Here is a 25,789-nt window from a genome sequence, read left to right as displayed (position 1 = left end):
ATCATAAACATCTTTAGTAGGTATGGGTCATTTTGAACCATATTAAAACTGTATTTGCAAGAACGTGGGTAGCACTTTCAACTATTCATTTCTATTACTTTACTGCAAAGCAAAGTGAAGAGTTACTCCGTTACTACTACAGCTCTCTCCAATGTCCTCAGTTCCATTGATTGCAGTTGTCAAAGCTTCCTGGCATCATTACTGCTTTCTTCAACTATTCTGTCTTTCTGTAGCCTAGAAGCAGACAGCCGCTCAATGTAAGGTTGCACTCATCTACTATGTTTGAAGGGCATCAAAGTGTACTTCAGCATGCAACTTCCCCTCCAAGTCACGCACCATCCTGACTTGGAACTACATTGATGTTCCTTCACAGTTGCTCGGTTAAAATCCTGGAACTCTCTTCCTAATAGCACCTGCACCAGATGGACTGCAGCCGTTCAAGGCAGTGGCTCACCATCACCTCTCAAGGACAATTAAGAATGAGCAACAGGTGCTGACCAGTAATGCTCACGTCTCATGAAAGAATTTTAAAAATGGCAGTCGTGATGTTTGTTGCAGCCAGGATAAACCTGGCTAATTTTCCAGATTGTCAAGAAAATTCCAGTGTTTTGGACATACTGGAACAACCTAGCTAGGGCGGAGCAGCTAGTTCATGAGCACGGATCTACAGCAGTACAACTAGGATATTGTTGGGCTTACTGTGTCTCGTGCACTCAGTATTTTTTCATGTCACATGGAGTGAATTGCATTGGCTTAATACTGTCATCTGTGATTGTGAATTCCTAATGAGGAGGTAGAGAAGGATCATCTATTCTGCACTACTGGTTGAAGATAGTTGCAAATACTTCAGCCTAATCTTTTGCACTCATATGTTGGGCTCTGCCATCATTGAGGATGAGGAAGTTCATGGAGCCTCCTCCACCCATCAATTGTTTAATTGTCCATCATCATTCACAACTGGATCTGCCATGGTTAAGAGCTTTGACCTGATCAGTTAAATGTAGAATGTCTATATATAGATGCTGCTTTTGCTGTTTAGCGTGTGTAATCTTGTGCTATAGTTTTGCCATGCTGGCACCTCATTTTGCAGACATGCCTGGTGCTATTCCTGACATACTTGTCCACATTCCCCAATGAACCAGGGTTGAACTTGACGGTTTGGAGTAGTAAGGGATATATTTGGCCATGAAATTAAAATTTGTGGTGTTATGCGATTCTTCAGCTGTTAATGGCCCACAGTGCTTTGTGGATGCCCAGTTTTGAGCTGCTAGATCTGTTCTTGATTTATGCCACTTGGCATGGTTTTAATGCCATAGAGCACAATGGAGAGCGTCCTCACTGTGAACACCTATTTGGTCTCCACAATGACAGTGCCCTATCAACACGGTCATGCGCAGATGCATCTGTGATGTTAGATTGCTAAGAGCGAGGTCAAGTAGCTTATTCCCAGTCTGGCAGCTTCAAATTTCAGGACTTGGCCAGTTTGGTTAGTGGTGATATTACTAAGCCACTTTTGCAGGTGGATGTTAAAGTTCTCCACCCAAAGTACATTCTGTATTGCTGTTACTCTAAGTGGCGTTCAATGTGGATGAGCACTGACTCATCAGCTGAGGAAAGGTTTTTCCGTTTTGAATAGGGTTGCCAACCAACCTGGAATGGCCGGGAGTCTATCAGTATCCCCATCAAACTCCAGTGGCTATTAAAATTAATCTGGGAGGTTTTAAAACAATATTTCAAGCAAATAATGCTCATAACTCATACAAAATCTCTGGTTAGTCATCATTCATTGAAAACGATGATCCGATTGCGTTCGTAGCAGCATGATACAAAACGTAAACCGACCCTATATGCATATTACACTCACGAATATTACTGTGTTGCCCATCTTCTCGGTGGCACTGAGCCTTGACCTCGAGAATAGGTAGTGGTAAAACAAGGAGCGAAAGCTGCTGCAAGAGCAACGGAACTTTCATCTGCCTGGAAAACTCATAGTATACACCTAAGCCTGTCCAGAAAGCTTTTTACACACAGAAGCACGAGACTTGAGGTAAGGAGCGCTGTTGCCTGTTGCTGGACTAGAAAAATTACATTAAAGCCCTAGAAGTCTAGAAACTTAGAAAGCTTTTGTTGAGCTGAGGTAATTTGCTAAAAGGAGCACTGCTGCTTACATTATAGCTAGAAGAAAGCGAGCTTAACAGTACTGATAAGTATCAGTTCACTTCTCTATCAGATGTCCAGGTTTTAATGATGTGAGAAAATACCCAACAAGTTAATCTCAGTTCACAGCATGTGTCACTAGTTTCCGTTTGTTTTTAACTGTGTGTGTCGAGGATGGGGGGCTCCTCAGTCTCTGACCTCTGCAATCCCCACAGACGGAGCTGGATATTGAGCCACAGACAGTGCTGGAGAATAGGTGCTGATTCCAGGACATCACCCCCACCCCCCCAACCCTCCCGCTCAACGCCCATAGCTTGTGGAAAATCAACCTTTTGGGGATTTTGAGTTAATGCAGGTGATTCCTGGATGGAGATGGGTTGGAAGTTGATACAGTGGGATTTTCTTTGGGATTGGGGGAAAGAGTCTGATTTTAATGGGATTTTGGGGGACGAAACTCATTGTACCAGCGCTGCAGATTTACACTGAGTCCCCGGGGACAGGCAGCACTGCTGGGTAATTTAAATGGTTTCAATGAGTGTCTGTCCCTGGGGAACCAATGTGAATCTGCAGTGCTGGTAGAATGAGTCTCTCTTTGTAAGAGAAGTTGATCCTAATGGGATTTTATTTTGTGGGGAGGGAAAAAAAATCAGTCTGAATGGGATTTTAATCCAGGCAGGAACAGGAAGCATTTACATGTTTTTCAAATTTCCACTTTGGGTAAAGATGAACCTCAGGGCAGTTCATTGAAATCCTGCATTATTGCTGGTTTACACAAAGCTGCAGTGATAGGACAATGCTGAATTCTCAAGTCTGCCCTGTATAAAAGAGATATATTTCCCACTCTGTACAAACAGGGATGCTCATACTCTTTCTCCAGGGATTTGTTTTCCTTTCTTGTGCTCCTTTAGAACCCACTCACAACATGCTTCCAGGTCCTCAATCCTGCTGACATCTCCTGGAATATGTCTAGTCAGAGTTGGCAACTCTGGTTTCGAGCCTGATCGGTGGGCAGAATTTTATATTCCCCTGTCGGCTGGGGGTTTACGCCTGACCCGACCTCTTCACAATTTTATGCTGGGATAGATGAGGCCTAGGCTGTCCCGCCCACCCTTGCTCCAATTGAGGCCCTTAAGTGGTCAATTAATGACCACTTACGGGCGTTTCACTCCCCCCTGGGCCTCACTTTTCCACCTCACCCAGAGTCCCCCACCCCAAAACTTACCTGGTCCTGGACTCACAGGGCTCATTCTGCAGTCCCAGTCCTGTCCACTGCAACTTCTGGCGCTGTAGGGTCTAAAGTGCTGCTGGCCAATCAATCAGTCTTTGAAGCAGGACTTCCTCCCGAGTGAGGGTTAGGAGTTCCGTCTTCAGCCAACTCACATTTGTTGGGGCAGGCCGACTCCTCAGATGGCAGGAAGGCAAACCCTGCCATCATAAAATCCTGGCCAGTGATTCCACCCTATGAGAGCCTCCTTCATATAACATGAAGTTGAGATGTGAATGTTTCTGATTGTCACCAATCTAATGATGTTGGAAAGTAGCTGCTCCTCGACCTGTTCTATGATACAGGGTAACTTACTATGAACTTGGAACTTCAGTTGTTCCTCTTCACTAACCCTGTGAATAGAAAATAGTTAATCTATCATTCAAGTTACCCCATGAACAATGGCAGCCAAAAAGAAGCCAACCCTGGTGTTGGCCCCAGTACTGCACTGATGTAACCAGTCTAAACAATGTGCTTAATTCTCCAGAGTGGAGCTTGAACATACAGCCTTCTAACTCAAGAGGTAAGTATGTTACCACTGAGCCAATACAGACTCAGGTTGCCTGCAAAAAGCCTAATAACAGTATTTTATTTGATTAATACTGTGGTTACTCACTAAAGCACTGAAAACCTGATGTGGTATGTAGCATCTTTTCTTCATACCTCTTGCAATTTTATTAAACTGTAAGTTACAAATGGCTGGCACAGAGATATCGATGAAGTGTATTTGCAATACTCCTGTGAGAAAGCAACCAATTGGGAAGACAGAATATAGTTTGTGAACCTTTAAAATTCAAATGTGGACTTTGAAAGTTATTGTCCGTTTTAAGATGAGATATGGAGCATAATTAAAGATATCAGCAGTCAGAAAGAACAAGGATTCACGATCACAGTACCCTCCTCAGCATAGTTAGTTACATTTTTAAAAAGTTAGGGATCCAGTATGCTGTTTTATGTACCTATGAGCTTGAAGTCACAAGAAATGTTAACAGCACCATAACCCAAATACACTGATCCTATTAGGCTGGAGAGAGAATTAAAAATGATGATATGACATTAAACCATCTGACCCCATTCCAGGTAAGAAGCACCCAGATATCATTCTACTTCCTTGGAACACATTCTGAACCATTGTTTATTTTGTTGCAAGAAATCAGTCTGGTTGCTCCATGGAACACTGAATCTCTGATGTAAACCACATCTCTGAAGTTAAACCAAATCAGTAAGATGGCATATTGCGCTCCCCACAAACTAGCCGGTGATGAACTCCTTTAGCCATTATAGCTGCACTGTATTAAAGTTGTGGACCAAAATGTGAAGATTGTAAGGCTTTAAAATAAAGGATAAATGGGAGTAACAAAATGAAATTCAAAACAGCAGCAGTTCCTACTTACACCATCAGGTGGCACTCTCTATTAAAAAACAACTGCACAAAACACAACGTACATTTTTTAAGAATTGCCCTTTTATAAACTAAGGAGCTTGAAAGTTCTAATCAGTAGAAGCGGAATTCCCATTCTGTGTAACTCATTCTCTGACGAACTGCAGACCTTCAAACTGAGTATCCTGTAGCTGGACAATTTCCCAAGCAGGCTGCCAGATGAACTCCTGATTATTAAACCTCACTTCATGATAAGAAGAGAAACAAGCTGAATGCTCTTGTTGGTACGATGGAACAACACTGGCAGATGCTGCAGACTAGTACAAGTTTAGACCATAAATTGTCTTGCATGCAAACCAAAATATACTCAGGTGTTGAGAGATTGGGTAGTATTATTTTTCTTTCAATGCATAAAATTATGAAATACACATCTTCACTATTTTGCATCTTTATCAAATCAATCAATCCTACATGAATATCAAGTCACTTTCGGTAGGGGTAACAGCTGGCTAAAGAGGATGCAGAAGAAGCAGAGAGCTGAGGAATACTGGGATACAGAGATACTGGTACCTAATCTCAGCAAGATCCAATTCTTCATCTCCATTTTCTGATAGGGAAAGGATGTAGTACGTAGATACATGTATGCATGCTTCTAGACTAATGTAATCCCCATCTTGATTTTGGTTGAAAAATGTAGATTAAAATGGGGTATATTATTAAAAGTAGACACAGCTCTAAATGTAGAAAATGTGCCATCACATGTCACTCTGGGTACATATGAGTTATCCATTTTACAAGATTATACTAACTGTAGACTTAGAGTCTGCATGCTTTAAAGTCCAAATACTAAAGACCAAATACTAAAGAAAGGGATAACAACTAAAATAATGCAATGGCATTTACATTCTGGAGGTGAAAAATATGAAACTTACTGTTCTGTAACATCCCGGGTAATGGGTTTTGTGTTCCAAGAGGTGGTGCAGAGACACTTTCATTGCCAATTTGGAGAAGGTCTTGGAAGATGGTCTGTTTGTCAACTGGTCCGCTGGCAGGTGCCGTCTTCGTGTCTGGGAAAAGCTGCTGTAACTGACTGTTCTGCAGGTCATCAAGAATTTCTTCTAAGTTATCCAAGTCACTGCTGATCTGCTGTCAACAACAAGGCCAATTACCACCCGTCAATTTTGTGTTCAAGCCCAATCAGTGGATTTGCGCAGAAACTAATTAAGAACGATGGCCTTTTTTTAAAATTCCCCTTGCTGCCCCTGCCCCATCCTATCCAACCTCAGTGCTCTCCCTTCTTTGCTGAAGGTATGACCTTTCCCTGGGCTAAAATTTCTTAGGCATCATGAACCTCCAATACATGTGATAATCTGGCCATTGTTAGACAATGGAGGGCTCTTCAGTCTAGTCTGATCCCCATCATCAGTTCATGCACATATACAAACTGTAGCCTGGGTGATTAGATAGGAAACAAAAACTCAGGTTATTTCCCTCCACCACCTAAGGAAACTGCAGCACTCTGGCTGAGATCAATTAACTCAGCACTGGCTGAAAGGAGGGTCTTGGGATTAATGCTGTTTATTAGGTGTATATACCCACCAAATCAGCAGAACAGCTATCTGCCAGTGACTGTCAGTGAACTTCAATCCAAACAAGATGCATACCAACCCAAATCAAGAGTGTAAAGCTCTTGTAGTGAATGTACCTGGAGATGCGATAATCTTGCATTTCCTCTGGAAACAGTTCAGAAGCACATGGAGTATAATGACTATGTAAAACTCACCTTGCCACATATCATTAAGGTTGCTTATATTTCAGGAATAATATTTAGTATTGATAAGAATTTAGTAAATTTATTTCAATTGGTTGCAACTTTGCACTCTTGGAATTCAGTTAAAAATAAATAACCCTTAGCGAATTACATAGAGTAATCCAATCTTGAGTTTCACACATCATAAATATACATTTTTCATAATTTAATACAATATTTTGGCCGGGTTAGTTACTTTCAATTCACCATCAGGTAACCAAAATTGCTAGTATAAACAGCATAGTGAATTTTGACTACAATTATTTTGCTTAGTTTCACAGCACAATTATTTTCTGTTTCAAGATGCTGAGTGTCTGATGAGATATTAAAAATTGAATTTATAATACTAGAATGCACAAGTGCTAGGCTTATGACAAAGGACAAACAGCTGTCACCTAGATATTGCTACAACCCCTTACAGGAAACCTCAATTAGTTGCATACATTATACTTCAATATTTTAAATGTACATTTTCAGACAGGACATTAGATGGTTGACAGTGTAAGGCACTAATTAGACCAAGCCATGTTGATGGGTTCATAGACTAATAGCAATTAAAGAGAGAGCCCCAATATTGTACAACAATCTTAAGCTCACTGCCAGACATTAATAGTCTTTACAATAGTTAGAATTTTTAAAATATATTGTCAAACTGAAGCTGGCATAGAAACAGTGGATTCCATGAGAAAGATCTTCTCCTCACACCCGTCAAATAGAATATAGAAAGACATGGAGCGTATCACAGGCAGTGTAACACTACAACCTCCCATCAGAATCTTCATAAAATTATTATATTTAATTATTTTAAAGGAAGGAATGGACTTGTCAATTTACACTGTACTTTCAAATCCTCAGGACATGCCAAAGTGCTTCACAGCCAAGTAATTGCTTTTGAAGTCCAATTGTTATTATTTACACAGTAGCTGATTTATGGATAGGAAACTTCCATAAATAACAAATTGGTAAAATGACACCCATTTCAGTAGTGCTGGCTGCTGAGATTCAGCCAGGATACTAGAGCTAAATTTTCAAAAATGGTAGAGTAACTCAGTCATTCAATTGGGAGCCCTACAGTTGGCGATAGCAACAATTCAGGTGAAAAATGGGATGTCTTTAAGACATTCCATGCAAAGAAAGCCAAATAGGCAAAGGACACACAGTATTACCCAAGGTGGTTAAATGGTCATTTGCAAGAGCCAGACTTTATTATTATTATTACAGATTCAGACAACATTCCTAGGGAATGGGGATAGGCATCGTGCTCAGCTTAAGGTAGCAAAAGTGCTATCAGAGCAGTCAAAGGGTCACCAGAAAAAAAAGATTGTGGATAACATTGGTAGGAGTAGTAACTTTCAGACAGTGATAACGGACTGTTAAAAGGTTCTTCACGGCAAATAAGGGGTCTCCCAGGAAACGGTAGAGGTCTTAAGTGGTTACTTTGCCACTGGACTCAATTTCTATAAGGTGTACAGTTAAAACAAAAATGTGAGTGAATATTTAGATCTGATCTTGAAGGGAACAAAGAGTGTTAAATCAAATTGAACTGATGATCAGATAGCATCTACCCAAGATTACATAAAGAAATAGAGCTGTGTTAAGTGAGGCCATTGGTCATATATTCAAACCAACCTGATAGAGATGGGGAAATCAGGGAGACAGAGACCATGTCTTAACCTGGTGGAATTCTTTGAAGAAGACACCAGGTTGATAGATACAGGTATTTCATTCAACATTATATACTTGGACTTTCAGGTAGATTTTGATTACCATGTCTCACTAGAGATTGCTATATAAGCCCTATGCCAGGACTGTCTTGATGGGGTATTGAAACAAAATAAATCTTTGAGAAGAACTTGCAGCCACATGTAAATTAACAACAATGAGTAAAAAGAAGTGTCAGACAATATTCATGTACTTCTGTTGACCTCAATTTTGTTTTATCCTCTCAGTATTTAAACTATGTACATTATATTGGAAATACATAGCTGTAAAGTTTAAGATCCGTGTCTGAATGCACCAAGATATACAACAGATATTCTACTGTGTTTCTTAATAATCTCATCTTGGCTCAAAATGGCTCCAAGTTTGAATGGTGTTTACACTTTTAATCTATTACTTTACGGAAAACAAAGTAAAGATAATTTATAAACAGTAACATTTTATCATTTTTCGCTGCTTTTTTAGATTTCTTTTCTGAACACACACTCACGCTCAAATTTTTCTCTCACAGGGTTGTGCAACTTTGGAACTCTCTGCTTCAGAAGGTGGTGGAGGTGGGGTCATTGAATATTTTTAAGGCAGAGGTAGATGGATTCTTGTTAGGCAAGGGAATCAAAGGTTATCAGGGTTAGTTGGGAATGTGGAAATCGAAACACAAGATGATCAGCCATGATCTTATTGAATGGCGGAGCAGGCTTCAGGAGCAGAATGGTCTACTCCTGTTCCTATTTCTTAAGTTATGTTTAACATGAGGAACATTCAGGACGAAATTCTGAAAAAGTAGCAAGTGTGCTCAAGTGTTATTAAGCTTTAAGGCTGAACATTTCCAACCAGGATGTTTTGATTAAATATACTTCAGAAGTTTCAAGTCAAAAGAGAAAACCTCAACAGCATTTAAAAACCACTTGCATGTGAATTAGTCAATTTCACATCACATTTAACTGTATAGAAAACATATTTTTCTAAATTTTACAGCTATTAAGGACAGATATAAATGCGTTAGAAATAGTTCATAGAAGGTTCGCCTAACTGGTACCCAGGATGGGGCGGTGGGGGGGGTTTATCTTACAAGCAAAGGTTGGAGAGGCTGGGCCTGTATCCACTGGCGTTTAGCAGAATGAGGGGTGATCTTCTCGAAACATATAAGATCCTGAGGGCACTTGACAGGATGGATGCATAAAGGATGTTTCCCCGTGTGAGAGAGTCTAGAACTAGGGGATACAGTTCTCCCATTTAAAACAGAGATGAGAAGCAATTTTTTCTCTGAGAGTCATGAGTCTTGGTCACTCTCTTTCCTAGAAAGTAGTGGAGACAGGGTCAATGAATATCTTTAAGGCAGAGGTAGATGGATTCTTGACTAACAAGAGAGTCAAAGGCTATCGGGGATCGGTAGAATGTGGAGTTGAGGCCACAATCGTATCAGCCATGAATGGCAGCACAGGCTCAAGAGGCCAAATGGCCTACTCCTGTTCCTAATTTGTATGTTTGTATTAACAAGGTGTAACATTTAAGGTATCAAGGGCTCCTTCTTTGGAAGTTATTGAATTATTTGGGATGGATGCTCATCAGGTACATACAGAATTTCAGTCCCTTCCTAGGAAATAATGAACTGGAAGAGAGCGGATGTTGTTCACAGAATGGACAATGAAGAAAGGGCAACAGCCAGCAGCCAGGCCAGAATGGTGAATGCTTCCAGAGGTTACTAGTTTACTTATTTTCCCATTATTCATTATTCCTAAATTGGTCATCTCTTCTGATGTAAAGAACAAATGTGTTTGTGATTATCATCAAAAAGATTCTCCAGTGCTACAAATGAGAGTTTCCTGCTGCAGTGACATTTCAAATAACTGGCATTTTTAATGAGGTGTTTAATAACCCCACCCTTACTATTCATTTGTGCACTCCCCCACAGCAAACTAAAATGTTTAAAACTTAATAAAAACAAAATCCCCAAAAATTCTTGTGTTTTCTTTTCCTTCACAGAAAAGGACAACAGCAAGACTCGCTACCTGATCTCTATAACTCAGCTTGGTAAACTCAGCACACAACTAAGCTGCATAGGACAGATATGTCACATTTGTGTTGAATAGGTTAATCCAAAGAGGGATGATACTAAGGACATTGCAACTAGTATATGCAAGCAGGGTTTGAGTTCAACTATCATGTCAGACAGACTAGAGTTGGAGGACACAAAGGAAACAGCCAAATCAACTCCCTACAAGCTAAATCACCCAATAGCCATCAAAATAGATGGCAACTAGCAGTTGCAAAAGAACCTAGGAATCTTGAAGAAAAAGTCAATTTACATAAAACAGTTACTATTTCCATTTTAAAGACAAATTAACCTTTAGTTTCTAGGCATTTAATTGCAGGGTAGCTCCTGTATAAAAATGACAAAAAAAAACCTATTCAATGATAGCACAACAGTATTATTGGCCTATTTGATCTTTTAATTCAATAGTTTGACACAATACCAGATAGAAGTGAATTGAGCGTGGAGCTATGGGATATTCTACTCACCATCCTCCCTACCACTGCCTCCCCCCACCGCCTCCCCCAGAGCCCTCACCGCCTCCCCCAGAGCTTGACTATATTTACTAGCAGCTTTCGTTTAACATTTCCAACCAGATTGAAACAGTGCCAGACAATGAGCATACCTCAACATTCTTGAAATTAAATTTCAAAGCATATTATGAAGCTAATGTTTGCTTACAGCTCCCTGTATGTAGGCCAGCATCATCAGCAGTAGAGACTACTCATTATATGGGCTGTACTAGATCTCTGGCTTGTCATGTAGAAGTCTATTACCAGAAGTATCATGCACTATAAAATGTGATGTGAAAAAGCAAAGCTTGATCCAAATCGAATTTGAGACTAACGTATACACCGTGCAATGTGATATTATTAATAACCTTAGCAGAACAAAAACCACAGAATGCAAACTTTGCAACACTTGGCTTTAGAGAAAATACTGTGAAATCTGTGTGATTTCGTTTAAAACAAAATTTTACTTTTAAAATCAAACTCCCTGAATGAGATGCTTTTTAAAGTCAGCCAGGAGATTTAACGCTGTAGTTTTACCTAGTTTTCATTGTAGTTTGCAGAATTACTGCAGATAAAAGACTGAAATGAATGGAATAGAAGAATTAGCATGGGGAGAAACAGAAAGGAGTCTGGGAGTAATATGGGCTTTGACATTTTGAGTTATGGCTGATAAATTAGATACACAAAAACATTGCAGCAGAACAACTGACATGCTAGACTGTCTCTAACATAGAAAAAACATCCCAATGCACCTTCATACGGGTAGTAAAACAAAAAATTGACTGCCATAGAACAGGATAACAGGACAGGTCATCAGAAGGCTTAGTCAAAGAAAGATGTTTTAAGAAAGATGTTAAAAGAAGATTGAAGTGGAGAAGTATAGGGAGGAAATTCCAGCGCTTAGGGCTATACACTGGAGGCACCAGCAGAATTATAAAGGCAATCCTTGATATGTGAGAAGTAGAAGAGGAGGAATCCAGGGTGTGGCCATGCGTGAGTGTGATCTTGGATTTGGCAGCACTGGAATACTTGTGGCAATAAGGAAGGATATCGGGAGGAGAGCTGCTGGCTTAGAGAGAGGGCCGTGGGCTGCCACTGAGAAAATGCTTGCTGCCATGACCTGGAAACCAGCTATAATGTCTTTAAAGCAAGAGATAATAGGAGGAAGTAGGAAAGGCAATGGCACGTGGGGCAAATGAGGGTGCAGAGATAGATGAGGAAGGCAAATTAAGACTTAGCTCTCTCAAAGGTTATAAGGAAAAAGATTTGCCTAGCATGGACTGAGGGATGGATCTGTTGTCTAAAGCTTAGACAAGTGTTCATACTGTGGTACTGAGGCTGAAGACAGCAAAATTAACCAGACTGCCCACTTCCAATTGCTAGCCAGCAGACCTTGTTGGAAAGTATGTTTAAGGATTGGACTCAACTAAGTTGTGCTCGATAAATGCCCTCATCCATGGTTGAATAGGCAACGTGCACCACCCAAGTGACACATGAAGATGGCCCCTGGAGGCTACTTGGGGGTCCTTACACCAGCAGGACTCTGACTTGAGATGGAAAGGGGTTTTGTTGTTTGCCTTGTCCATAACTATACATTAAATAGGATCATTATACGCTGCTATAGTTGGATACGTTATTGTGTAAAGAGTAGAACTTTGCTTTTTTTTTAAATATACAAATATTGTATCAAAAAGCTGCACCAAATCTCTATACTTTGCTCTGTAATTACATCCAGCCCTCTAACACTCCTCTAATTATGGCTTCTGGAGCATCCAAATTTTAATTGTTCCACCACTGGTAATGGTGCTTTCAGCTGCCAAGGCCTAAGCTCTAGAATTCCTTCTCTAAACCTTTTTGTATCTCTGTCTCTCTTACTTTCTTTAAGATGTCCCATAAAATTTTCTCCTTTGACCAAGCTTTTGGTCATCTGTCCTAACATCTCATGTGGCTCGGTGTGAAGTTTTGTTTTGTAACACTCCTGTGAAATGACTTGGGACATTTTATTATATTAAAAGCACTATATAGTATAAGTTATTTTGATCTGCACTTCATCACCATAGGCATGAAATAAATCTGTCCTGCCAAACTGAATTAAACTCCTCAGTTATCATGTACTTGAAATCTCCATACTTGGTTAATAGGTAGAAATTCTGCTTCATATGGCACTAAGACCAGAAGGCCCAGGTTCAATTCCCAACAAGTACTCAGCTCACCTCAGATGGGGCAACCAAACAGAATCACAAGAAAATTAATGGACAACGAATGGTCCACCTAAATTCATTATATCTTGAAAGGTCCCCATTTCAACAGCCAATTGTTTAAAAGGTTCCAGGGTAGTTGCCTCAACTGGTCTTCCTGAAGTCTATTCCACGTGCTGAACACCTTTTGTATAAAGAATGATTTCTTAGCATCAGTCCTCTTACTGACTTGAATCCATGTCCCCTTATACTATTATTGCTATTTAACTACATTAACAACCAGGATTTATATTTTCCACCCATCATAAATAACTTTATAAAATCACGGATCAGATGCTTCCATTCCAGGCTGAAAAACACAAGTTTTTCCAGTCTTGCCTTAGAAAACTTGATGCTTCGGGATCAGCATTCTTGGCTCCTCTCTGCATTGGTTCCAGTGTCTTTCATGTGACATGGCAACTATAACTGATATAACTGACCTCATTATACACGAGCTCAGTAAGGGAAAGGAGAAAGGAAAACATCAAGCGATGCTGCTCCTGACCACTATCCAGTGAGCCCTGCACGAATATTGGGAACAGCTACAACAGGCTTGAGCTGTAATTTGATAATGCTCTCACCTCACTGCTGGCTAATATTCCTGTAAATGCTCAAAGTTTCAGCTGTTTTGAGGACTGGGTAAGGCAATGGGGTCTGTCTTTTTTTGGAGTGGGGGGGTGAAGTGGAGCCATATCACGGGAAAAAGCAGTCACTTCAAGTGAAGGTGAAGAAAATGAGATGGAAGAAACATTGCCTGAAGCTTGCACCTAACTGACAGCACTAAATGCAATGAAATCATGGGGCATTGTAACTCAGAATGTCAATTAGCATGGTTTGCATTAATTTGAGCCATTAATTATCTAAGTTGTACAAAGAACTACTGCAAAGATCATGTGTGGGAATTAATGCTTTAAAAATCTATAAAATATTGTGGTGTATATAAAATGTTTTACCATACACTTAGGAAACAGTTAGCATTAGAAGAGATAATGATCATTTCAAAAATTATACACCACACACATTGCAGATTTTCTATATAAATATCATGAATATCATTAATGCAAGTAGCAACACTTGTCATCCTTTTTCAAAAAGTAGTGAAGATCATACATTTAAAAGAGTATGAAACTCCAGATGATTCTCCAAATCGCTTAATATTGCTGAAGTACTGAACAGTGTTGACAAGATATTCCCCAAGCAGATAAAGATATTTAATTTTTTTCATTCCAAAAAAAAAAATGGATCATTTTTTTCTCATACTGGAAAATGTCTTCCACTCCCATCCCCTAAAAGAGAAACTTAATTATGCCCCCTGTGATCACAGACACAGAACCAATCTGTGTCTAACCTCCTGATGGAAATTAAGTGACTAGGTTGGATTGTCCAAAGCACATATTAATAGTTCACAAAACTTCCCATTTTAGCGCAAGTATTGTCCATTAGTCCCAAATACAAAGATTTCACCAGTGGAATCATGCATCTTTAGCAAGAAACTAAAGATTACAAAAAAATTATCACCATCATATTTTAATGCTGAACTGTATAAATGATCACAATCACCTGTTCAGATGGCTCAAAGTTAATCTCCTTCTCAGACTTTATGGCTGTTTTAGTGCTCATGCAGGAATCCAACTTGCTATCCAACCGTTCTAGTTTAGGTTTAATATTATGCATACTTGTGTCATCTTTATCCAGTAAGTAACGAAGTAGTGCATTTTCTTTCTTCTTGGGGCTCATTTGCTCCTGTTTAACAGTTATTTCTGCACCAGGAATTGAACTGCTCATGTCCTGGTTGGGTTCTTTACCTGTGGCCTCTGCTGTCAGCTTTGCCAAGTCTACAGGAGAAGTGCTGTCCTGCAGAAGTCTGTGCAAAATTTTGTGTTTTTCTTTCAGCGAGGGCCCATGTGATGAAGAGGTGCTGGTTGTGGATGATGTCACTGCTGAAGTAGACAGTAGTCCTGATGAATTTCCCGTAGAGTCCTTAACAGAATCTCCAGTGGTACTTGCCAAGGGGGAAGATTCCATTTGATCAGATTTAGTGATCAGTAATTGTAAGAGTTTCGTATGGCCTTTGCCATCATGCCCTCTGCCTTGCCCATCAGTCCTTTCTCCACCGGCACCAAATGGATTCAAACTACTTTCATTACTGTCTTTCTGCTCTCCAGAAAGTCCACTTTCCGACTGTCCAGATGCATTCTCTGGTTGAACTTGCTCACTGAACAATCCAAAAGAATCTTTGGAGTCCATGCCCCCTTTTTTAACCAGTGAAGGATTCATGCTTCCAGGAGAATTTTGTGAAGTCACCATTTTTAGTTCAGGTGATACCCCATGACCTTCACTCAGGGCTTGAAGTGCATTAAGGGAATTGCTGGAGTAGCTATGGCTATTCCCCGTGGTGCTACAAACTCCCACTGGAGAATGCAAGTTTCCTATGGGAGAAAACTGATTTGTTGAGATGCGAGGGCTTCCAACCATACCAGGACTTCCACGATGCCTAGGTGAAAGCATTGAATTCTGCTGCCCTGCAGTTACACCAGGGCTACTTCTTGATGGGCTGTTCATTTTGAGTGCATAGTTACTACCCTGAGGAGTGGCTGCTTGCATGCCTGATACATGGTTTATTCCACCTGTAACAAACCTGTTTCCTGGCATTTGTCCCATGCCTGTTTGCTCCTTCAGGCCATTCACAGAAAAGCTTGTATTGCTGTTCATTGTCATCTCTTGGCCAGTTGTTGCAGCAGAAACATTTGCCATGGCTGGACCACTGGAATTTGGATTCATGGGTTTCACCATTCCTTGTCCAGTTGCTTCCTGATTCATCCCACAAACATTTTGTTCTCTGCAGTTTTAAACAAAATATACAAATCATACAACTGAAATGAAAATATGAAATACATAGCACCAAAATGTGATTTTTTTTTTTAAGGCCAGGTGTTTGTATTTTCAAAATTGCATTTTACACAATTTGACCAAAACAATACTGGCCCATATCAGATTTTCATCATTTAAATCAATTATACTAGGACGCATCATCCTGCTTTTTGATAGAAATTTATCTCAATGTTAAAATACTTTGTTGCTGTGCAGAATGTTCAAGCCAAAGTCAGAAAGTAATGCCTTGGCCTTGAATTATATTAACTCAACTGGGTTTTTAAATATTACAATATTTTTATAGTACTAAATTTAGCAACTTAACACAACCAGCCTAGCTACACAGCAATACATAGCATTGACAGCAGTCTTTCTGGGTTAATTGAACAAGGAGACATATTGTTTTCTCACAGTACTAAGGGGTGAGGGGGGTCGAATTTAGAACTTTTGGTGCTTGACAACTTGGTGGACCAAACACCACCTTTACAGTCTTAAAATGCCATCATTATCTTTTGCACACAGATGGAATGGCCGAGCACAAGAATGTTATAACAGAAAGCTAGAATCGGCAAACTTTGGAACAGCTTTGGTTGAGTGCAAGTCTATGCTGCAGCTGTCAAGAGTGCATGAAAGTGGGAGCATAGGATATTGCCCAATTTCACTGAAAACTGTATTCTGTTCATTTGTATATTTTACGTTACTATTTCAGGCGGAGGCCAAGATGTAGCCAGAGTCTGTCACTAAATACGAGTCCAAATGTGAGGCTACAGGCTGAATTTTGTCACGTACTGGCATATCATGCCACTGGGGCCAAAAGCAGGAGGGCACTCTGCTTCAGCAAACCACGTGACTCAGGATAGCACATTACCCAAGAGCTGTCAGCCCCATCAAGGGCAGCAATTCAGCAATACCACTGATAATGATCATTGCCGAAGCTGCAGTTCCCTGGAGAATGCGCCTCAATGGCAGGGTGCCCTCCAAGAAAGGTGACGCAAGTTGGGGGAAACCAGGCCTGGGGGAGTTGAGGATGGGCATGTAGCACCAATGCTGCAATTGCCATGACAGGCCCCCACCGTGAGCCAAGGAGTGGCAAAAAGGAGGGTTGTGCCTCCCTCCACCACCAGATTTCACCCGGTGTCTCGCTACACGACAGGTCCTCCTGACATGGAAGTGGCCTTAATTGGCCAAATTAGTGGCTCAATTGGCTGTGTCGCCATTTTTCCCGCTGCTCTCAATATGGTGTGGATCTGGGAAGTTGATGAGCACCCCGTCCAAAAGGGAAAGTAAGTCGGTCTGGCATGTTGGTAAGAAAGTGGCCAAAGCATTCAGTGCAAATGGATAAAATAGGCTAGGTTTAACTATATTAATAACAGAAAATCAGACTATATTGAATTAAATATAGTGCAGGTGGGAAGGTGGTGGGGGGGAGGGGGTTGCGATATGACTGTTCCAGTAAGGAATTTTTACCTCTGACCCCTCCCCACGCACCCCCTCCGTCATTTTGCCAGCTCCTCCATCTCCCGGCCTGTTGTGAATTAGTCTGGAGCGTTCAGCCCCATCACTCTGATTCAGAGTCTGAGGCTGAGCCTGTCTTTGAGTTTGAGTCTATTACTCTGTCTCATGCTCCAGTTAAGCCAGATATTGAGTAGCAGAAGGGGCACTCTGGGTTATTGATAATGCAACATCTACATATCGGTATCAGGCTGATACGGAACCCAAAATGGTGACTCAGGCACATTGTAGTTCATGATAAAGATATCAAATTGGATCCTTCTGGTGCTACTGTCACATTCTAATTTGAATGCACAAACAAATTTTAAGTTACAAATTTGATTGAATGGTTTGTAGCATATATAAAGATAGTTAAATCAATATGGAGGTTTTTTTTTGCTTACCTTTGAACAACATGCAGTGACATGATATGTTGAGGCTCATTGGTATTTGGAGTGCGCATAAGCCTGCTCCTGGTTTGTGCAGCAACCATGGTGCCATCAGATAACGAAAACCGATACACAGGACTCAGAGCCTGACCCTGCCTCAACACTACAATTCAGAGAAGTTGAGGGGAAGAAAAGCAAGAAAGAAAATTGTCTTAAGTGTTCTAACTATCAGGTATACTATTTTGAAAAATCTCTTCCAATGGAAGTGCTGAGTTACACTGGGAAACCACTCCATTGATGATGGTAGCCCTTTACTATCTCACTCAAACAACCATTTTTGAGAGTGTCAACAGATTAAGCCCAACTTCACAAGCACACTTTCCAGCAGCTGCCACCAGAATGGAAGTCGGAATTTCTTCCATCTAATTCAGGGAACATCTAGGCAAATCATTGTCTTCTCACCACATCCCTGGCTTAGATCAGCTAATTCACCATTAATCAGGGATCACATATGGGACTTTTCTAGCCTCTTTCTTATAAATATACACAACTTCAGTTTCAATTATCTCTGAGGCACCCAAATTGAAAGCTTAAGCTATAAATTTCGATAAAAATGCGAGATTTTTATACAACTATACAGCAGTCACAATGATTGCCTGTAAATTATATTTAAATAAATCATGCTTACTGGTTCTCCTAATGGTTCACTGAGTTTATCTAATGAACTGTACTAGCCTAGGAGACTGCAGGTTCAATTTCTAAAATGTGCTAATTAATGTAATCTCAAAAGGTTGTATTATTGAAAACCTTTCACAACCACCCCATGTCTCAAAAGCGTTTTACAGCCAATTAAGTACTATTGAAAAGTAATCACTGTTGTAATGGAGGAAACACATTTCTTTATATGAGAGCTGCTGTGAGAATGACCAGATAACCTGTTTTAGTGATGTTGATTGAGGGATAAATATTGGCCAGAAGAGTGGGTTAACTCCCAGGCTCTTCTTCGAAATAGTGTCAAAGGATCTTTTACAGCCACCTGAGAGGGCAGATGCAGTCTCAGTTTATCATCTCATCCGAAAGACTACAGAGTTCCAGCCTTGATTTTGTACTCAAGTCCTAGAATGGGACTTAAAGCCAGAACCTTCTGCGCAAGAGTGCTACCAAATGAGCCACAGCTGACAAAATGAAAAGTAGAGTAGCAATAATTTGTCTTTGCTAAGAGATAGGGGCTGGGGTCGGGTCACACTCAACTATAATGTCCCCTGTAGTCAAATGGCCTGCAACATGTGCAGTCAAGGCCCATCCAGAAAAATAGTAAAGGTTTCAGAAGGGTAGGGGAAAAAAATCTGGCAAAATTCATCATGCATATCCCATTTTACACAGTGCTATGTTTAAGAGGGACAAACAATAGAAAATGCGGGGAAGTGCATGGCAAGTTCTTTAACAAAAGAAAAAGAAAATATGGGCTAACATTTCAGATGCAGATGTCTTATCAGACAGGTTTTGGTGAAGGTTTCAGTATTAATCTGTCTTTTTGCTTTTCAAATGCTGATGGATCTGCCATGCATTTTTAGCATTTACTGCTTTCATTTCAAATTGAAATATAATTTTATTTTTTTGTACTGCACACTTATCTAATTTTGTATAGCCTTGTATCTACAAAAGGTCTTACCTTCATGATGATGCCTCTTAGCAAATGCAATCTCTTTGTCATTTTGCAGGTGAAATCTTTGAATACATCTTCGCACTAAGTCTTCCCAGCCTGGTTTCATCGATGCACGTAATGCATTTATATCCAGAGATATTAGTTTGCCTAGATTTTTTTTGTTGGGGGAGGGGGAGGCGGCAGGGAAAGAATGGGAGAGAAAAAAAAAATCTAGTTTGTCAAGTCTTCAATATGAGCAAAATCGCAAATCAAAAAAGTGTTGTGTTGTTTTACCTGTTAAATCATGTCTTGTGGTAAAACTTTCAGTATTAGCAAATTGTGGCCTTTCCTTCACAGGAACTCTCCTTGCAACACAGATCAAACAGGACTGTAAATCTGAAAGAGGAAAGAAAAAAAGTTTAATTTAAAATTGAATACTCTGTAATGTAATAGATCTCTCACACATACACAAAATTAATATGTACATAGAAACTATATTGTAACCAATACAATTTCTCCTAAAGCAATTACTAATTTGAGAAAACACATCACCCAAATTCCATTATATCCCTCACCCTGCCAATATTATATAATCTAAAGATAACTGGAGTACGGTAGTCATCATAAATTGACAAGTGTTAGGGGCTGTGTTCAACTTGATCCCTTGGGTATGGTCTTATTCTTCAAAGCAGATGCTCTGCATGATTCAAGGAACAGAGATATTCTGGCATTGGATGAAACACATCTGGAATCAACATCCAAAATAATTGTAAATGCCTCTCATCTTAGTTCACAGGCATCAGGAGTGACAGCCAAAGCTCTGGCATCTTTGCCAGGTTTTACAAAAATTGAAGAGAAGTTATTGGTGAACTGACAGCTATAGGCTATTTTGGAGAATAGTATTCAACATAATCAGCTTCCTATTTCTGGGGCCATTTGGAGAAAAGAAAGCTGTTGGCAAACAAACTAAACACTTCACATAGCGTTTACACTGCAGCTGTGACAGGTCTACAAATTTATTAGATAAGACTTGCATTTATTTACTTTCGAGACACTTTTGGCTCAAAGCGATGGATGCAAGCACTGGGGAATAGAACTTTCTTTCATTTCGGGCATTCCCATATTCAGTATAGCACTACTTTGGTCAAACATAATTCAGCCATAACTTCAGAAAAACACCATTACCACACCCCAGTTTGACATCTTTTTCAATTTCTCACAATAACCATTCTGTGGTTTGAGATTGCCAATTAGGAGCAATTCTGTACTATGGATTGGAAATTGACTGAGGTGAGGCTGTTCAAACTCAACTCAAAGAGGACCTCCACAGCCATTAGACAGATGACAGTTTTATTCTAACCTCTGCACTGGTTTGAACCGAGTTCGCATAAGTGAAAGACCAGTACCAGGCTTCATTTACATAGCACCTTCTCATATTTATCAGAGGGATCCCAAAGAACTTCACATTCCACCCATGATGACATGGACACTTCTGTTGAGCTTCTCTACAATCTTCTTGCCTTTTCCATGAATCCATCCTCCGGCACATCCTGGATAGTGCCTCATCTCTGTCTCTTCAACAATTGAACAGCCTTAAATCAAAAGGCTGTAAACTTTAACCTACCTGTTTTTTGACAGTCCATCACCAGATCTGCCTAGACTATTATTTAGTTATTATTTACTACTCTTTGATAAAACTGATTACTCAAAGATCATGGACAATGCCTTTTCCACCACAAATTATCTGCTCCTCCCTCAATCAATCACACATACCACTCTGGTTCAAAAAGAGAGCAACTCATGGACTGCTTTGCATCCAAAATCAAAATCATTGCATTGTTGCCATTGCTTCCACCACTCTGTCCCTCAACTTGTCCTCACCCCTCTATGAAGCCTAATTATCCATTCTATATGCTGACTATCCAATATTATATAGCCCTTCTCTTGCTGACAACACCAAAAAGTCTCTATCTTCCAGCATAGATCCTGCTTTCGTCAAGACTCCCCCAACTGCCAGCCACCCCGCGCCCTCCCAAACCGCATCAAATGAACCTAGCTATTCCTCTTCATTCTCCACCACATTCCTGATCTTCAACTTTCCATAGACTCCAAAATCCTGGAACTCACCATTACCTTGGAACTATACTGTCATTTCTCTTTATCCAAATTATTTTTAATTAGGTTTAAACACTAGTCTTTGACCTATACTTTTCACCTTCAAACTGAACGTGAAATTCTATTATATTATGATTGCTGTTGCCTATGGGCTCTTTTACTATGAGGTTATTGATTAATCCTGTCTCACTGCACTTTACCAGGCCTGCTTCGTATTCGGCTCCAGAATGTACTGCTCTAATAATTGCCCCGAATACACACTGAGTTAATTTCCCAGATTACCTTTGCAAATATAATTACCCAATCTACATGTAAATTAAAGTCACCCATGATTATTGCAGTACCTTTCTTACATGCTCCATTTATTTCTTCCTGTATACTCTGTCCTATAGTGTGACTACCGTTAGGGGGCCCATAAACTACTCCCACAAGTGACCTCTTACCTTTCCTATTTCTTATCTCTACCCAAACTGATTCTACCATCTTGCCCTTTCAAGCCAAGGTCATCTCTCACTACTGTATTGTCATTGTTAATTAACAGCTACCCACCACATGTTCATAGTTTCCTGTCATTCCAAAATACCGTTCAACATTCAAGTCCCAGCCCTGGTCACCTTTCAACCATGACCCTGTAATGGCTATCAGGTCATACATATTTATTTCCAACTGAGCTAACAATTCATCCATCCGTTACAAATACCATGCACATTCAGGATTCCTCTTTACAGACACTAGTCAACTTATGTATTTGGGTATGTACAGACACATGAATGTTCATTATGCAGTTGCCATTCATGGAGCTTAACTGCCATTATTTTTGTGAATACAATGTTGTCATATCAAGGTTTTGGTATTTTGAGCTTTGGAAGACTTTGTAAAAATTATGATTGATTAGTATGATAAATAAATATCACACCCTGCTTTAAAGATCAGAATTAAAATTAAATCAATTGATATATTTTAATTTGAATTGAAAAGTACGTATAAAAATAGGGAAGGATTGAACCTGTTACCCTGCTGTCCTCCCAACGCCAACCCAATTCTTTCCACCCAGGCAAAAATACTGAACATTTCTGAAATGTAGAATATGATTAAATATGTCACAAAATTATGCCAAACTAATTTTTAAGAGCAAATTTTGGTAATAAAAGTTTCTTTCAGAACTAAAAATTTGCATGTTCCATGCTTGTGGCCACGGGTAAAGCTTTCATATCTAAAAGGGAATATGATAGTGTCCTGCCTAAACATTGTTTAGCACAATTAAAAAAATGTCAAACAGGAAAGTTCTGTACAAATTCAAATGCAGCCAAACTCTTGAAAATAGCAATTTTTTTTGTTCCATCCTTTAACATTACATCTACTTTAAATGTCCTGTGTGGAATGGTGACATTTTCCAGGTTTTATTATGGAGCAAAACAAACCTTCATATGATTTTTCATTTGACAAGATTATACACTAAATCCTGGTAGAATTGTGATTGAAGTAAAAAAAATGGTGCGTGTAGCATTTTTAATTACTGCAATTTTCTTTGTAGAAATGATTTCTGTTACGGTAATTCAGGTCAAAATATCAATGGATCTCTAATTTTAATGATGTGCAAATTTTAATAGGATTTGAGGTAAGGTAGTTACGCTTCTACAATTGATTTTCGTGCTGTTTATTAGGGTTCATCTATCAGTTTTTGTTCTGAGCTGTCGGGTATGCAGCAGAGTTGAGCAACTATTATTGCACAAGGTGAAAAAAAATTGAGGGAAAATTTCAATAAATCACCTCTTCTGCAATTACTGGCACCAAAAGGAAGATTCCGTTTTTTTAAATATTAAAAAGTGCCTTTAAAACCATTTTGTTTCAAGGCTTCCAAAAAAAGTATGTTGATGCAGAAATTTTCACTAGTTAATTATTTTTCCCACTCAAAGGCATCCCTTGCAATGTACCAGTCACTGCCTAGAGAGCAAGGAGGCTATCACAAATGTGTTGTGACTCATGCATTAGGTGGCATGCAAATTTGATTTTCTTTGCTTTTGTGGGGAAGACACCTATTTGCCATACAGTGACATTTGGCAGCATGAACTTGCCATACAAGAGTGTGATAGGTGTAAATCTGTGACCTACAATACTTCACTAGCATGAGAGGGAATACGTATGGAGTTATGAAACATTATGCATTTTTAAATTCATTACAAAGTTAGGTGATTTTACCACTGATTGTGGATTCTATAATGCCAACGTGATTATATGAAATTGTACCTTCCCCCTCTTCTTTTATGGACTTTGGTTGAGATACAGCAAAACACTGCATAGTTTCATATTTCTGAGGTGCTTCCTGGTTATCGTGTCCTTCCTCATCAGTTTCACCAGGTGGTTTAACCAACATACGACAATTAAAAGTGTGGCTGTTCCGTCTTGGAGTTTCATTGGACCAAGGCACCCCATTTACTGGAAAATGTAATGTTTTACACAGTTTACTTTGACATCAGAAAAACAATTTTTAATACTGCAAAAATAAAATGTTAAATCTGTTTTGCTTACAATTGAAATGTTTCATAGCATGTGACATCATTTACTCATTTAAGTACAATACTTAATTGACTTTCCAGTACATAAATATGTACGCTTCATGTGCAAAAAATATCCTGAAAGTTTCTTACTCCACATAATGTAACCAACAATATGGAATTTACAAGTAACCTATTGTGTTGCATTATTGGAATAAATTTAGCCATATTGAATTCATATGATTTGGTCACTTTATTCTGAGGTGTAACCGCTAGCCTTGTAATATGACAAAAATGGAAAACAGTAATATTCTGAGCTCTCGATCGACCATATAGACCGTTATTAACCCAAACAACCTTGGGCTAGTTAACTGGCAGAGAACACCAGCTGTCCACCCATTAGACCAGCCATGTTGAGGCTTAGGTCTGATAAATATGACCCTGGCAAGCTGCAGACCCTGAATGGACACACACTGTAGCTCGCTAGCTGGTCAGAGGAGGAACAAGCTGGCTGCTAAGTAGTGATTCACAGCAGCTCACAGTATTTTTGTGGGCCCCAGGGGAACACTTCTGTGTCATATGACCCCAATTTGTATATTAAAAAGACCTAGCATCACCTTCCACGATGGTAGCCAGTGCACCAATGTAAATAGAGAACCAAGTGATCCACTGTCAGTTTTGGGTGATTAGCAGCCAATTAATTTTGAGTAAACTACTGGGCACACTTCAAGGTATTTAAATAGACTCTTACCAAGAGACTTAGGCAAAAGATTTCTCACAAATTCTGCATGGTCACCAACATGTAGTATGCTGTATACACTGGAGTTTATAAGTTCTTCCTGGTTATATTTCAGATACTGGGTCACATTCTCAGATACAAACACTATATTTCCTTCAAGATTGACCACAAAAAAGAATCCATCCAAGGCCTGTAAAGAATAAAAAATACAACGTGAATACAGTGTTTACTAGATAGTACACCCTCCCAGCTATAATGAGATGATACAGCATTCGGCTAAAGTTCATTAGAAAATGAAAGGATTGCTTACAAATATCATCAGCTCTTATTGTTCCAAATTTCATGTAAATTCTTTTTTTTGAAAACACTTTCTTTTGGGAGCAATCACTTTTTCTATAACATTATTCCCTTTTTCAGCCACCTCTTGACACTTTAGCAACTGCATTGGGTGAATGCATAGACTGCACTTAAGCTAACATCAATGTTGATGTTAGTGCCACAGATTTCCCCCACACATAACTGTCCCTTTAGATTGCCTTCATTTCACCCTCCACTCTCCTGCCAGATTTAACAGCATTTATTGCCTATCTCCTCATATTGCAATGGTCAGGCTAGGAATAGAAGTGCCCACATCAAACCTCTCTCCATCACTGCTCTATGCCAGTGCACCAAACCAAAGGCTGATTGTTACACATTGAAAACAATTTTGCAATTCAAATAGCAGGCTTTTCACTGTGCATTACATTTTTAAAAATAATTAAAATGAACAATTATAGGTTAGAAAAAAAGTAATTAGTAACCTTGTAGGAGAGGACAGACAATACAGAGGAGAAAAAGTGGAGGATTACTTATTGACTCAGCTGGTTAAAGCAGTCAGTAGTTGAGCCACAGACAGTATTCGATGATCTCAGCTGGAGCTAGAGTTAGTTGTA

The 25,789-nt window shown here is 39.6% G+C and overlaps 1 protein-coding gene across 12 annotated transcripts in view; it reads right to left on the bottom strand.

Annotated features, from left to right (window-relative positions):
* The window catches only part of ncoa2 (nuclear receptor coactivator 2), a 309,340-nt gene that overhangs the window by 67,054 nt on the left and 216,497 nt on the right, over positions 1–25,789 (bottom strand). For 8 of the 12 annotated variants that reach the window (XM_041189195.1, XM_041189198.1, XM_041189203.1 and 5 more), the window contains 7 exons: positions 24,870–25,047; positions 23,871–24,059; positions 19,803–19,904; positions 19,536–19,676; positions 17,879–18,026; positions 14,673–15,951; positions 5,735–5,948 (listed from right to left, as the gene is read on the bottom strand). In XM_041189195.1, coding sequence (XP_041045129.1) covers positions 5,735–5,948; positions 14,673–15,951; positions 17,879–18,026; positions 19,536–19,676; positions 19,803–19,904; positions 23,871–24,059; positions 24,870–25,047 — 2,251 coding nt within the window. The remainder of the gene's footprint in view (positions 1–5,734; positions 5,949–14,672; positions 15,952–17,878; positions 18,027–19,535; positions 19,677–19,802; positions 19,905–23,870; positions 24,060–24,869; positions 25,048–25,789) is intronic. The other 4 variants (XM_041189200.1, XM_041189206.1, XM_041189207.1 and 1 more) reach the window with 2 other exon arrangements.

The sequence above is a fragment of the Carcharodon carcharias genome, chromosome 6 (genome assembly GCF_017639515.1).
Source record: "Carcharodon carcharias isolate sCarCar2 chromosome 6, sCarCar2.pri, whole genome shotgun sequence".
Taxonomy (NCBI): domain Eukaryota; kingdom Metazoa; phylum Chordata; class Chondrichthyes; order Lamniformes; family Lamnidae; genus Carcharodon; species Carcharodon carcharias.
This window is presented reverse-complemented; position numbering and strand designations above follow the sequence as displayed.